The sequence below is a fragment of the Fringilla coelebs genome, assembly GCF_963513975.1.
Source record: "Fringilla coelebs genome assembly, chromosome: 2".
In the NCBI taxonomy this organism is placed as follows: domain Eukaryota; kingdom Metazoa; phylum Chordata; class Aves; order Passeriformes; family Fringillidae; genus Fringilla; species Fringilla coelebs.
The window spans coordinates 65,840,114-65,855,888 of record NC_140029.1 but is presented as its reverse complement, the minus strand read 5'-3'; the positions used below and the strand labels follow the sequence as shown (position 1 = coordinate 65,855,888).

The 15,775-nt window shown below is 38.1% G+C and overlaps 1 protein-coding gene across 1 annotated transcript in view; it reads right to left on the bottom strand.

Moving 5' to 3' along the window:
• The window catches only part of TRPC4 (transient receptor potential cation channel subfamily C member 4), a gene marked incomplete at its 3' end in the record, with an annotated part of 126,363 nt that overhangs the window by 54,126 nt on the left and 56,462 nt on the right, over positions 1 to 15,775 (bottom strand). Inside the window, exon 3 of the mRNA XM_084227086.1 lies at positions 2,702 to 3,220. Within this exon, the coding sequence (XP_084083212.1) occupies positions 2,702 to 3,220 (519 nt within the window). The remainder of the gene's footprint in view (positions 1 to 2,701; positions 3,221 to 15,775) is intronic.

Genomic DNA, 15,775 nt, shown 5'->3' with positions numbered 1-15,775 from the left:
GTTCATTACAAGGCATTTCTAGATCTACATTTCAAAAATCATGTCATTTTTTAAAGTCCTCAAAAACTCTGAGCTTGGCAATTTTCTTTACTCATGTTTGTCAATTTTCATTTCTTTATACAATGAAATTTCTTCACCATCCACTGGTTTGCTTCTACAAGTACCCTGAATCTGCTTTTCTACACCATCCTGTGTCTTGAGATTAAAACAAGTTATATTACCCAAAGACTACTGCACCCCTTTACAAGACATAGTTCTAATATGTTTGCTTGCTTAAAATGCCAAAAGGAATTACTGCTAATATTTTTTTGTATTATTTTCAGCTTGAAAGGAAAAAAAGTAATACTCAACTCTGAGCACTTAATCATTGAAAGGAAAAAAAGTAATACTCAACTCTGAGCACTTAATCATAATACCATAATGTAAAAGCACACACACATTATTATTTTGTCATTTTTGGATTGAGACTGGACATTCTGGACAACCAGACCTGATTGCTTACTTGTGGAGCTCTGACCTCAGCCCCAGTGTGGTGTTAGAATGCCCTTTGGTAATAGCATGAATAAAGGCTGAGATTTTAGGGATGGGTTGTAAGATAAGAGGGGAAGACAATGCATTCTTAACTGTTTTGCTGTTTTGTTGCAGGAGAGGCATTTAAAGATACAGAAATAGTCAAGTCTGGCGCAGTACCATCTGAAAATAATTTATAAAAGCAGTGAATGTATTGCCTAAAACACTGTACTATCAAGAGCTCCTGGCTGGCTTCCAGTGCCCAAGCTGAAAGAATCCCCTGACCCTGGAGGCTGCTGGATTCTGCCGGAGGCTGTGTCTCCTGTAACATCTTTAATACAAGAAATAGAAAGAATCTAATGATGGATTTTTATCATGATCTATATGGGCCAGGACAGCTAGAATCCAAGCAATTGTTATGCCTGAGGTAAGTTTCTTGAACTAAGAGCTGCACCAACCAGAATACTGTAGCAATAATCAGGAAAAAAAAAAAAACCTGAATAGTTACAGAGGTTACTGTTTTCTTCAGCAACCAGTATGGAAAACATTGTGGAACACATTTAGTAAATGTTGATTTTACTTCAGCAAGAATCAAATGATAGGGATAGTGGGAAATATTTTACAGAAATGAAAAATGTGTGTAAAATAGAAAATATTCACTGATTTGGAATTGTTTTACATAATCAGTATGGCCTAATGTTTTCTATTATGAAGATTCAATTATGTAATCAGCTGTATTATTGCAACTTAATCAGGCACAGCAATCAGCAACTATAAAAACATTTCACCCTACATATGCCTATCACTGTCTCTATCTCAAATTAAAAAAAATCAAGCTTTGTGTTATGGTTTTAAAAAACCTAAACAAACAATGAGAGGTCAGAATTTTATTTCAATGCATGAATCCTTGTGAAAACAGAAGTCCAAACTTCAGCTTCTTATATGACTGTAAGACACGACTGTCATTTAAAGAAATAGAAATAATGGTTGTTAAATCTGGCAAAGTACAATCTGAAAATAGTTTATGAAGGCAGCGAATGTGTTGCCTGAAACATTATACTACAAAACATAAAATTATGCAATACATTTTCTGAGGGAAAAAATGCTTATTAGAAGGCTTATGGAGTCAGAGACCAATTGAGGGTTTTTTTTCCATCAGTAATTCAGTAGTTCCCTACCTTCACAGTAGCTTCTTAGGATTACTAAATTATATTCAAATGAACAAAAGAATCATTAAATGTTTGGTTATTATTTCTTCAAACCTTTCTAACATACTCAATAACTTAACACATTTACTATTATATTTTGCAGAACAGAGATTTAGCAGCGATACAATTTAACTGAGAAGTTTTTTAAGCATTTGCTGTAATGAATATGAACAAATACTAAATACTTACATTTGTCTTGCCTACAAGCTTCCATAGCTCAGCTGACTTGGTATGTACTGTTTCCCAATAAGATATTAGAACATATTCTGACACGATGATATGCAGGGATTAGGTGAAGGTTTGGAAATATCATGGAAAATTGTCTTCCTAACTAATTTTTGTGTCTCGCATCTTTTGCTTTTGCATGCACAAAAGAACTGGAGTAGTTTTAAAAATATATGCAGACATCCTCTGATTCCAACTGAATGGTGAAGCAAATGTATGAACTTTTAACTGCCATGGACACCAATACCCAGGTATTTCCATTTTTAATTCTTTATGAATGAGGACCTGAATGCCAACATTTCTGGGAATCATGCAGGGCTATGAAACTTCTGTTTCAGTATCTGTAATGGCTACTTTTTGAAGAAACATCTCTACAGAGGTTCCTCTAGAGTGTGTTTAAACACAGCTGACTTTTTCTGTCAGACACAGTCCAAGTTAATTTAAAGTATGCTTTATCTATTTCTCACCCTATTACTGAATAGGACTTCAGAGCACAACTACTGAAGACTGTCTATTCAGGTGTAAAAGAAAAGAAGTTTATAGAATCTGTGCTAGAAGAGAACATTTTGAATTCTGATACTATCAAACTGTAACAACTATTCAAATTCATCTAATTAAAACTATAAAAAGAACAGAAACCTAGTAGAACAAAAAACAAGATAAGCAGAAATTTGTCTCAGTTAAAAGGATGTATTTCAGGCTCTTATCTATCACATTTCTACTACTGAATATGCTCAAATATTCTCCAGCACACTCACCTCTTTTTGACGGTACTTAATTGCCAGTTTCAATCTTGCAAGATCATTACCACTTTGTTCTTCTATCAAGCTATTATCATCTCTGTAATTAAGAATAATTTCCAATTCCCTGGAACTCCGTGTCTGATCCAGGAGATCTTTTGCAAATTGCTTGCATTGCCGTGACAGTTCCTCATACTCTGACTTAAACTCATTTTCAACTTTACTCAGCTCCTGCAGCTCCCAGCTCAGTTGAAAGGCGGTAAGGAAAGGATCCTCACTGGACAAAGCAATCAGTGATGGGCTGGCCAGGGCCTTGTAGATATTGAGTCTGGACCGAGAGTGGCGGAGGCTGTCCACATCTGAGCTTGAGACACATTCGACACAGTTACAGCGTACCTCGTGTGGCCGGGGCACAGACACCCCCTTCTGCACAAGGAGCTTGATGATTTCGTAATTGTTCGTGTGGGCGGCCAGAATTATAGGTGTGATATCCGGCGTAAATTCTGAAAACTGCTTGTCCAGAAGCACTGGTGGCACCTGTGAAAGAAGGCAAAAATCCTTACAGGCCTCCTCATTGAACAAGAGTTATAGAAAATTAAGCTAGAAATGGTTTACCAGGTAATACACTTCCTGCTGGATCTTTATTTCTGTCCAGAGTTGAAGGAAACTTTTTTAATATAACAATTCAATTAGCTAAGATAGTGTCTTTCCAGTTAATGAATTGCTATAAACAGGGTGTGATCATTCATAGAACCTGTTTATATGTAAACAGCCCATGGACAATGATTTATTAGAGCAAATTATTAGATAAACAAGGACAAGTTTATCTAATAAGATACAATAAGACACAAATGCTCCTCCCCGGTCCCTTCAAGTGAGCAAGGTGGAAATTTTTCCTTGTCTCTCACTGGTTTATCTCAGTTTCATAGGGAAGAAAATGCATGGGGGGGCGTAACTGTGAATCTCTGAAGGAAGCAATGACCAGGACACAGGCAAGTTAGATTTAGAAAATAAAATGGTCAAGTAAATGAGAAGAATAAATGAGAAGAAAATTAGTAAATGAGAAGAAAATATGTGTTTTCTTAAAGAGAACATTGAAAATAAGGCAGTGTAGAGATTCCAAGATACTTGCTACAAAGAGCTTAATGTCTTAAGGCTCAGTTCTACATTCACCTGCACAAAAAAACATAATCTGTTTATAGGAAAACAGGGGAGTAAGTAGAAAAAAGGTTCCAAGAGACAATTTTTAAAGCCTCTTCTGATATGCATTTGTGGTTTTTCAGTCTTCTTTATCAGAAGCCGGTAAAGTTTTTCATTTTAAGCTTGTCTCTTTATTTTACACTACCAGACTCTGAAGTCTTTCCCAGGCCAAGACAATTTGTTCAATTAGTATGACTAAGAATGTGAGTGTAATTAGCCAATGCCAATCAAAAAAATTATATTGGCATCATCGCTTACAGACTGACTTTTGTCCACAGCTCAGTAACCAAGTACAAACTCAATCCACCACAGAGAGCTGCTCTGAGGGAAGTTTTTTCAGGAGGAAGAAAAAAGGAAAATATTTGACTCAAAGTTATCTGAAGGCTAGAGAAACAGATGGCCATTGCAGAGAGGAAAAATTTTGATGCAAGTCTCATGACAGCACCATAGCCTCACTGCCAGGTGGAAAAAACACAAGTGGAGTGGGAGTGGTAAAATGGGAGTGGAAAGTCAAGACTGGAGATCTAGCATTCAGGACTGTAATCACACATCCCTAGGCAAGCAAAACCTGCCTGGCCATAGCGTATTGCTAAAGTAGCTGTGCCAGATTCTGAGCAGGTATGTGGAGTCAACAGGCAGAAACCCTTTTTCTCCCCTCTCATGCACTCAGACATGCATGCTTGGCTCAGCACTGAGTCAGGCTGGCACTGAGTTTGTCTTAGCACAGGAGCGTGGGCTGACTGAGCTGGCACACCCACCCTCATGATCCCGTGCAGAGGGTGCAGCTATCCTCACAGGTGGGGACCCACAACCAGTGGTTCTGAGCCAAGCAGCTTCTGTGCAACTTCACTTCTGCTTGCTTTATTCTGAGGTATGAACGGTGTAGCATGTTCAGAGAAACACCGGTTAAATATTACTCATGAGGTAAGGAACCCAGCTGAGAATATACTGAAGGTACATATGGATGGAGGGAACACTTGGGTACAAGAAAAAACAGAAGCTCTGTGTGCTGCTCCTGGTCTCAGGCCAAAAACCACAACTGTGGACATATCACTTCCCAGAGGACTCTGTGGCTCTGCCCACGCTGCTCTGTCAGGTCTCTTCCAGGGTACCTCTGGGACATCTGCCACCCCTGGCTGGACACTGCACAGAGCCCACCTGGAGATGCCCAGGCGCCCTGATAACATCATTATTTCTGTCCTTTGTGAACTGGGCTTGAAATACACGTATGTTTTCTCTCCTGTCTTTTGTGTCAGTGGGGGAAGTGGGACCTGTTTCCTACCACAATTCTCACAGGTTATTGCAGTTAGATTTGTCTTCTCTTTTACTTACATATTATATAGGAAAAAAAGAGAGCACTGTGTGCACACAAATGCACTTGTTACGCTCTCTAAATTGCAACTGTGGCCAGGGCTTTTGAGACTAGAACAGCATGAAAATGGTGGTAGAGATGCAAACTGTGCATTAGTAGAAATGAGATTTTGGGTGATCATAGAGCTGAAAAAGGTTTACAGAGAGGCATGTGTTGTGTTCTGACAGTGTCTGCTACAAGCAGAGAGGGTCCCCCTTGGCCTCAGGTTTAGGGTACCAGAGAGAGAAGAAGAGAGCTGCAAGGGCAGAAAAGTCAAGGTCAGAAAGCTGTAACTTCAAACTCACTTACTGCTCAGAGTATAACTCTGTCACTTCACATGTTGCTAGTTTTTTACTTTCTGACAGAACTGAAGTAACATTTGCTTCAAGCCCTGCCAGAACTGAGGGCTGTCTTAAACATATCATCAGCTGCAAGCTCTGAAAAATTAAGACACAGCTTCAAACGACGTGGCATTACAGCGACTGACTTGTACATGGGGTCCATTTCTTTACAAGCTGCTTGCTTTTTCTCACAGCTTATCAAAACCTTTCATCTTAAGCTAACTCAGATTCAAGGCTACGCATTTTGGAATTCATCGCATCAGAATTTCCCGAAATATGGAAGTATTTATTAAATCTTTTCAGCCATAACTTACAGAAACATTTAAACTTAAAGGGCAAACCCTAAGACTTCCACTTTAATTACATCAATACTTAAACCCCTAATCCTTTACCTTAAAATTAAAAAATTTTAAGATTTTTTACTAATTTAAATGAGAGAATATCAAAATAATAAGGTCAAATTATTCCCTCATGTGAAGCAAAATGAACTTATCCTTTGAATTTATCTTTGAAGTAATGAGCACTCTCATTATATGAGCATTCAGAAAATTTCAACATCTAATGGCTGACCCAGGGCACTTGCTCTTAAGTTATCAGACTTACAATGAATTTTACTTTCAAACTACTAAAAATAATTCTCTTTAAAGGGAACCAAACCAAATAACCAGCACACAATGATATTAACCACACATTTGGAAGCCTTGACAGAACACTCAGAGAAAAAATTTGAGTCTTCCTTAAATCCTGGAGGATGAAAAGATACTCGGTCTTTCAGTCACTGACTGTGACTTCCCAAGGCTCAGCAGTAGTGTAACTATATTATACATTTTGGAGTCAGTGAGCTAAGTTTGAGGCTGCTTAAAATTTGTAAAGTCAATTTTTGCCTTCTTACATTTTGTGAAAAATTTCTACTTCAACACTATTTACAGAGCTGAACATATATAAATATTTGTTATGAGCGTCTATGTGATCAGTAGACCAAAAAAAAAAAAAAAAAACCAAAACAGAAAATAAAGGATAGCTCAAAGTCTGCAAAGTCTGAACATGTCAGTGCTCAAGGGCACAAGATTTTTTTGTCGCATTTCTTTTCCCTGCACTCACTGTAAGTGGGAATGAGTCAGTCTGGTTTGGATATCTAACAATTCTTTTAGATACCAAGTGAAATAGCCATCTTCAATGTGTTTATATTCCACGGTCTGTGTGAAGACAAGCTTTTTTGCTATGACAGGAAGAGAAATCTAGGTTAAATTAATGCCAGTTAGGTCTCAGACATTTTCCTGCTCCCATGACATCAAAGGAGAAACTGATTGTTGATAATCTCTTAGACACCCAGGAAACGGAAAAATATAACAGTCAGTTGGAAAACAAAAACCCTATGTGTGTCTTTTTCTCCATCTAGATTTTTCATAATAGCTCTCATTACTGCAGTATCTCAACAGAGAAACTGAAAACTGCAGAGTCCATTTACCTGCTGTTTAAGTGTAAGAGCTCACAACCTGTGGAAATCTATTTCCTTGGGCAAACAGATAGGTTCCCTGACTCTTGTCCTTGTTTATTTATTTGCAATTATTTTGTCTTTTGTTTGTAAATGAAAGAAAATCCCACATGGTTTTGGGCAGTTAGGAAGAAATTTCTGAGTCATGTCCATCATGACAGCATGATTGGAGGAAAAACCTAAAGCAAAGGCAAAAAGAGAATATATGACAGATAAGATGAATACATATGTCATGCAGAACCAGGTTATATAATGAATTTAGTACTCCTAAAGTGTGTCATCAAAGTCTCAGCTGCTTTATCACTAATTCTCTACAGCTGTCATCAGTCAAACACCTTGAAAATGCTTAACTGTACATTTCTGTACAGCCCACAGCACATGAGTTATCCCGATGCATACACCGTTCCATGCTTTACATTCTGGCTTGTTGAGCTCTTATTTTCTTTGGTTTGCTATTATTGTATCATTACTGTATCCCCTGACATACATCCCGGTTAAGACAATAGAAGTAGTTCCCCTGGGAAGGGTTCAAAAATTCCTCCTACTGCAACTCCTTTACCGTGGACTAAGTCACCAATAAACATCCAGATATACGGAATAACTTAGAGATATCACGTCAGGATAACTTGAAATCAGTTGCCACAGCACCAGAGGGGTCCCGAGAGTCATGTTGAAACAGGACTGGAGTGGTGGCTCCTGATAGTCTCCAGGTGCTTTCCCCCACCCCTGGATGCTCGCTGTGTGGCGTACCCTGGACGTAAGGCAGTTGTACATCAAGGATGTAAGGCAGGTAAGCGGATAGAGGCGGCCAGGCTGAGCTCAGGGACAGCATCATTTCTGAGCAGGGTGTGTGACACCAGCCATGCAACACCCTTCTGGTACACTGTCATTGTCTCCTTCCAGAGGCAACTGCCCTGCCTCCCTGAGAAGGGTTCTACCTGTTTATTGTCCTTGAACTCATCACACTTCCTAATGACAAGTACCACACTCTTAATCTGCTACTGAAGTGTTATCTTTCATTGGTTACAATTCTACCACCATGTCTAGTTTTTTTATTGTTTTGTAGGAAACAGACACATAACACATGTAAAAAAGAGGGTCTTAGGCACTGTAATCTTACTAATAACAGTCCAAGGACTAAATGCAAATGTTTTAGTAATATTGTAACTTCTTAAGAATGCATACTTTCATAAGATTTAATTACAAATTCTGTTCTTTAACATTTTCATATGCACATTTTATCTCAGGACTGTCAAGATGTTTAATGCTTGACTTCCAGATTTCTTTTCTCTGGAGTCTAATGTAATTCCAGTTATGAATTAAAGCCAGGTAGGCATAGCAAAAAATAATAATTAAAAATCAGATATTTTTGTGTGGACATTTTTTACCAAAATATTCCAGATTTTTTTTTTGTTTATCTTGAAAAGTTCCTTTATTCCAATATTCCCCTATGATCTAACAACAAGAAAGGCCAATCCCACTTTTTTTCCAGATTAAATTATTGTGATTATACTACATGATCATGACAATTCTAACTATTAATTTTACAAAATGCCCCAAATATTTTCCTGTAAAAGTATTATATTTCATGTCATGCAGGAAAGATGTCTACCAGAGATAAGTTCTGATAAGCAACCCAAGATATTTATAATATTATACAGCTGAAATTGGGTAAGGTAAACACTCCCCTTAGCATGGAGCTCAACATAACTTATTCTTCAGACACAAGCCATGTGCTAACTAGTTCAAAACTTGATTGCTGTGCTCATGCTGGTACTGACCCTCAGCTAGCCAACCTGCACTGCAGGGACACAAGACAGGGAGTTTTCAAAAGTACTCCATTCATCATTTTGGCCAGTTCTCCAGGATGTAAAGAGGGTATGAACAGTTAATGCTGAATGTGTTACCTCAGGAGCTTGCTATTAGTTTCCTCCTGGTAAGGGGGAAAGGCAGCATTCTTGCCTCTGTGTAAAACATTCTCAATGTACATCACATGTCTTAATGTATTTCCAAGGCTCAGGCCTAAATGCCCTCTTTTGGCAATATGAATCACTGATAGTAAAGGATATCTTCCTCCCACCTAGAATAGTGTTTTATGCAATATCATGCCCATTTATTTTGCTGAAAATTTACTTTCAGCTTTGCTGGGACATGACTGGAACAGGGATGTCTGTAGTAACACAGAATCCCTGTCACATTTAAGGAGGCTTCAGTACTTGCCTTTTTACAAGTAAGTCTGTGAATTTTGAAAGGTTAAATGTATAAGTTTGAGTTATTTTCATTCATTTTTTCTCCAAGTGCAAGCTGAGTTTACAAAACCTTGGATGTGTTTTTTTTTTAATCAGCTGCACTTAACCTACCCCAAAGATGTGAGCTTCCTAATGCTAGTTCATGCTCATCTTATTACAGCTGAACCAATTTGTGTGTCACAAGTGTCACATCATGGACTGATCACTTCCAGTCTCCATGACAGCCACATTGCACAAAAAGCATTAATGTAACACATTAAGGAAAAGAATTTGACCAATCTGTTTCTAAAGCTCTGCAGTGGTGGGTGGATATGTCACACCATTTCCTCACAATGTTTCTGATACTTCATATGCTCTACCTTTGTGCAGTTTAAGCCCATAAATTCCTGTTCTGTGAAATGTGAATACAGAGAATACTTCATTTCTTTGCTTAGTTTTTAAGTTTTCATTCAGACTTTCCTTATGGGGCCTGGAACAGGATAGGTCCCTTCCAGCTTCCCAACCTTTAAGGTGCCTTCCAGCTCAGGCCACTCTGTGATTCTACAATTCTATGATCTGTGCTCATCTGACGTCATCAGATGTGATTCTGACTTTTGAACAGTAAAATGGTATTGTCCAGTCTTTTTGTGTTAGTCTTCTTTTAATATTCCCTGCAGAACTGTTATCTTAATTGTTTTCAATTCCAAGACATACTTGGTTGATTATTTCTGCTCCACTAAGAACCTTACCTTTTTTTTTTACTGAACTCTTTTATTTTTCACAGAAATAATTACTTGCTTGCCAAAACCTAAATGCTAATTGTGTCCTGCAACAGCCTTGAGATCCCCCCACGTTGTCAGTTGTCTACAGAATTAACAGGCCCTCTATTTCATCTAAAATGTCATGAATAATTGCACTGAAAGGGATAGACCCCTGCAAGACTGCTCATTTCACCCCTCTGTTGAATTCTTATGTCCTATTTCACCAAGTACTGTGGGCAACTCCTGTGAGTGTGGTTTTCTTTGACTGTCTTTTGAGTGACAGTTTATGAAATCTTACAAATCCCGAGCTATATGATATGTGCTGCTTTTCCCCAACATACAGAACTTGCTGTCTAGTGATGAATAATAATTATATTGTTATGACAAGCTTTGTTCCTGACAAGTCTTGGTAGACTGTTAATCATGTCTATATTTTCTTCCAGGTGCTTACAAGCAGAATGTTTGACTATTTTCTTCAGTCCCTGCTGTAAAAAAGTATAGATTTCTTTTATTTGGAAAAAGAGAATACAGAATGGAAAGGGAATGCTTCAAAATTAATTGATAACAGTTTCCAGACAGAAGCAGAGGAAAAGATAGGTTATGATATAGGTTATGATAGGTTTGATAGGTTACAGCACGAATTTTTTGGGTGGAACTGATGTCAAAAGACTTCAGTGCTTTATTTCTCTCACTTTTAAAAAAAAAAAATTTGTCCGCCCTGTATCTCTGAAAGAACTCTGATCCAAAATATTGCCTATACATCAAACTGCTCATTTCCAATTAATGTTTTCCTGTGAGGGAATGGATGTACTGCTTCATCAGTCAATGCCAGTAGCATGAGGAAGGATAGGAAATTGCTTAAAAGTAGACACTCAACAGAAGACTGCAAGGATATTTAGAATTTGTTTTCACCTACGGAACTTTCACTTGCTCTCTCCACATACAATTTTTAAACAGGTAAAGAAGTGTTTCTAGTAGTAGTAGTAGTAGTAGTAGTTTCTAGTAGTAGTAGTAGTAGTAGTAGTTTTCACTCAAGGGACAGTAAAAGAAGAGAAGTAAAATGGTTTGGAAAAAACATGAGAGCTGAGAAAGAAGAAAGATCTTATTATGGAAAGGATTAAAGGGGAACTTGAATTATTTATGTCAATCACGATAAAACTCATATATGTCTCTCAGAGTTTGCACAATGAGTAAAGTCACTACTGAAATATCCTGAATGTTCAAAGTAGATCTAGGGGTGAGGGGCCTTCCCATGTGAATTTATTAAATGGATGCATAGATAATGTTTCCAAACACAAAATGGTTCATAAAGACAAAATCATTTTTATGAACCTTAGCTCTGATACTCCATTTCCTGAGAAACTGTGTCTCTGGTCTGATTATTAAAATGTGGAAAAGCTCTTGCTTTTCCCTGTTCATTTTTCTTGTCCCAAAGTGGCTCCAATAGTCAGCTAGAGAGGTGGAAAGAAACTGGCTCGCATGGGTAGTGAGGGTTTCAAAGAAAAGTCAGAACAAAGGAGTTCTTAGAATCTAAGCAGAATCCTTTGTTTATCCCTGAGCTCCCTAGATCTAGAAACAAGAAAAGCTCTCCCACTGGCTATAGAGTTGTAGATAATTTCTGAAAAGGAGCTTTTGCAGAAAAGACAATAGCAGATTGGTGGCCTCCCTTGGTATCAACAAACTGTTCAGGAGTTACAAGTGTCTCAGAGGGTGGGAATTAGCTAAATGTCTTTGCAGCTGATTGCAATTATTTAGCATTGCAAAGTAATTTGCGATATCGTCATGGCTGGGAAGTAAATTTAATGTTTGAGAAAATTAAAAGGGTTGTACTCGCAAAGAACAAAGCGGGAAACAGGCAAATCCACGAAACACAGAAAATTGTTTTCTCTACTTAAAAAAAAATTATGAGAAAGGAATACAAAAGATTATGGCAGAGGCAAAGAAACCTGTATCTTAAGAGGATGCAGAGGAACTTCACAATAAGCCGTTTCATAAATACATTATTCCCAGTATGTTTTCCAGTGGTTGTTATTTAGCAGTCGCTCTACGTTTTGAACCACACTGTAAATTTCCCATATTTTGCAGATGCAAAACAGAACATTTTTTCTGAAGTATGCAGAGGAGACCGAGGCTCACACAACTATGCTAGGATATTCTGGGAATGAAAGATGTACTTGAGAGGCAAAGGATTGAAAACTGAATTTTATTTCAGGTTGATGATATTCTCAGCTGGATTAAGTTCCTTAAGAATAGACACGTTAAGATCCTCCTAGCATACAAGAATCAACTGAACAATCCTCCTGCTTATAACGTTGTGGAAACATGTCAGTAAACAAGAGAAGATTGCTAGGAATAAAAACATTTCCTTTGAATTCCAACTGCAAAGAGGGCAAAGGAGAAATGGGAGAGACATGCATTATTATAACCTGCCCTATACCTGCCCTACAGTGAAAGACCAGGGGCAGAAGAATTAGGCAGAGGTATTTAAGGGTACATTGCTAGAAGGAAACCTTTGAAGCTGATGCCAAGGGGAATGGATTGGTTCAAACCCCTTAATACTCCTTGTTTCAAGTTAGGCTTATCTTAGTATTGTGCTCCTCTTCAGTTCATCAGTTGGTTGGATCTTGATCTGTTCAGATCTTACACACACAATGCATCCATGCATAAAGAGTATTCCTAATGTGCTTTAGGATATGGAAATGCTGTTGGGTTCTTTTTTTCTTTGAGCGTAGGTAAGTATATTTTCACTAAATTCAGGGCATGGTAGTAAGCAAAGACTTAATAAGCAAAGGTCTGAATAAGCAAGGAGCAGGGAAGAGAAATTTAATCTTATCAGCCAGATGGCTTTTACTCACAATAAATGTCATAAAGTAAGTTGGTTGCAAATAAAATGGTGGCAGACTTTTGCATTTTCTGCAAATATTCAGCTGTATCTCAGCAGTACATAATATGAAAAGATACACTTTGAGGGTAGATATTTCAGGTTTCTCTCTTTTTTTTTTTCCCTGCCAGAAGGCCTCACACACTCTGACAAGCCTGAAAACTTAGATAGTATTTTATTACCAACTCTCTGTAATGTTTTAGTAGCTGAGTTGAAAGGGGAACTAATTTTGCCTCCTGCCAATCTGGGGTGAAGATATGGAAGATATGGATCCTGGTACAGGCACAAGTACAATTAAAACACTTCTGTCAGTGCAGTATGTGACATACATATCCTCTATCCAGAAAACAGTCAGTAAATTGACAAGATAAATTGGTAGCCTCCCAAGAGAAGTCAGCCCCTGTTATCACATTAATGGGCTTTGTCAGTCAGTCCATTGTGACTTTTGAATTTGTTGGATTGCTCCAGCTGGGTGTTAACATGAAGAAATATTAGAAATACTAAATTCCTGCAAGTTTCCCAAAAGATAAGGATGTTTGAGATCTGAAGAAAATTCTGAAGTGTAAATGCAGCTACGTTACTAGGCACCAGAGAACTCATACAAAACCAGGCTGAGTGTATCAGACTCTTCAAAAGCTTTGATGAATGCTCATAACATCAAAAAGAGGAAATTCCATCATGATACATATAGTTAGGGGGAAATCATAATTTAATCAAAGGTTTCATAAATTTCACTGCTCACAGTGAAATTTGACAAGAGATGCCCTGTGACACAATGAAAGATAATGGTGGTGTGTGGAAGACCACATATAGTATTCCAAAAGCTTCTTGACAGTAGTGTGTTTCTGTTTTTTAAATTTTCCTAGGTTTTTTCTATGGCTGAAGGTTTGAAAAGTCATTTGTTTTATAGATTATTATGTATGATTGCATGCTTGACTCCCAAAGACTAATGCTCACTTTGAAAAAGTCTGTCAAATTCTACTCTTGCATTATTTAAGAAGTATTTCCACAGGCAAGTTCAAGGTAACTGCATTTGAGCGCAGTGGGTCCTCATAGACAGAACTCTAAAATTGTGGCTCTTTGAAAATATTTTTCAGTGGACCACTGTTCTGTGTTGGATTGCCTGGAGGCTTCTGTCCATCAGAAACTGCTGTGCCTTGAGTTTTCTTAACAGTGGGTTGTCCTATTCCTAAAATATTTCCTGTGTTTCTGAGCTGGGCACTGTCAGAAAGAGGAGATGTTGCAGAAGAATGTATGGGAGGGTATTTATCTTCATATTTAAACACCTAATGATAGCTCTATATCTGAATTGCTTTTAAGCTTCTGTTATACCCCTGAAAATCTAGGGCTCATCTCGGTTGCCCACAGGTTCTGCAAGGCCACAACACACGTCTCACAGATATTCTAGAATGCTCCATATTTCACTTACCCACTACCTCTGAGCTACTGAGCTGGGCCCCTGGCTGATGTAGTGAGTGGAGTCCAGAGAAGTCTTTTTCTTAGCTTACAGCAGACACTTGCTATTTGGTCAACAAATCCTCTTGCTCATCACTGACCTTACTGGGAGCTCAGATATCTGGCTTATGTGTGAGCAGTAAATGGACTGGTTCAAACAGCATTTTACTGCTTCAGACACTCTAGAGAATGAGAGAGACTTACACAGACATGACATGAGACCTACTGGAGGGTGTCCCTCCTTTGCAGCACAGGCAGGGGACAGGGAGGACACATCTCTGCCCAGACTGAGCTCCACTGCTGCCTTGCCTTCAGCTTCAGGCACCTGAATGGGGGGCTGATTTCCACCCTCTTACATACATGTCTCTGTATACATATTTTTATATATAGCACATCTTTATACAGAGCACCGATCTCAGTCTGCTGTATCAAGGGCCAAGACATTAACTGTTCCCTGAGAGGCTGCTCTAAGCAGAAAAGATACTGGATTTTTTATATTGCTCCTTCAATGTTTATAAATTTGTTCATTTCCTAAGTTAAATTACATCACCACATGTACAAATAATTGGCAATGGGGATTTCTAGACCTTAGAAGACAAGACTACCTCAATCAAAAAAGGTTCTGTTTGTTGAACCTCTCACTCTTCACAAATTTATACTACTGGCCTCTAAGCTGATTCTTAACATTTTTCAGGCACTGAAAGACTGTTAAAATGTTTAGATTTTAACTGCAATCTTTGGAGTTGATGAGTTTTCAGGAAGCGAAGGCAGGTGGGTTTGGTGGAAAGGATGTCCAGCATGGAGGCTTGTGAAGCTGACAGTACAGGACCACTGACTGTAGAAGGCAGAAATTTTGGACATCTGTTTTTTTAATTTGCATTCTGTCCCTATTCTGATTGTAAATTTGGCCGAGTGCTGTAAAGAGGGGCTCAAAACACATGAAAGGAAAAAAAAGAAATCAGCACAGAAAATGTGACTACTTGGAGAAAAATCTGACTTTTATGCAGACTTTATTTTTTAATTACCTTTCCAAAGAGTTTCTTTTTTTCTAAAGGGTTTGATTTATTCTTGGCTTTCAAATATTTTTGATAATCTGCACTCATCTCCTCATAGTAGGAAAGTACTTTCATTTCTAGCATGAGCTTCGAACAAGGAATATGAAAATGTCAGCATATAATGACAGAAAAGTACTTCATATTTCTGAATCTGTAACACTTCAAGTTTAGGTGGAAGTTTGGTTCACCAGCCATCTTTAAAATAAATCTGTATTTGTTATCACCAAACTTCTCTGGATTTCTGCAAAGTGCTAAACCAGAGGAATAGATTAATAGCTGGGAAAAGTCATTCTGAATAACACTACCTTCCAGGAACCTACCTATA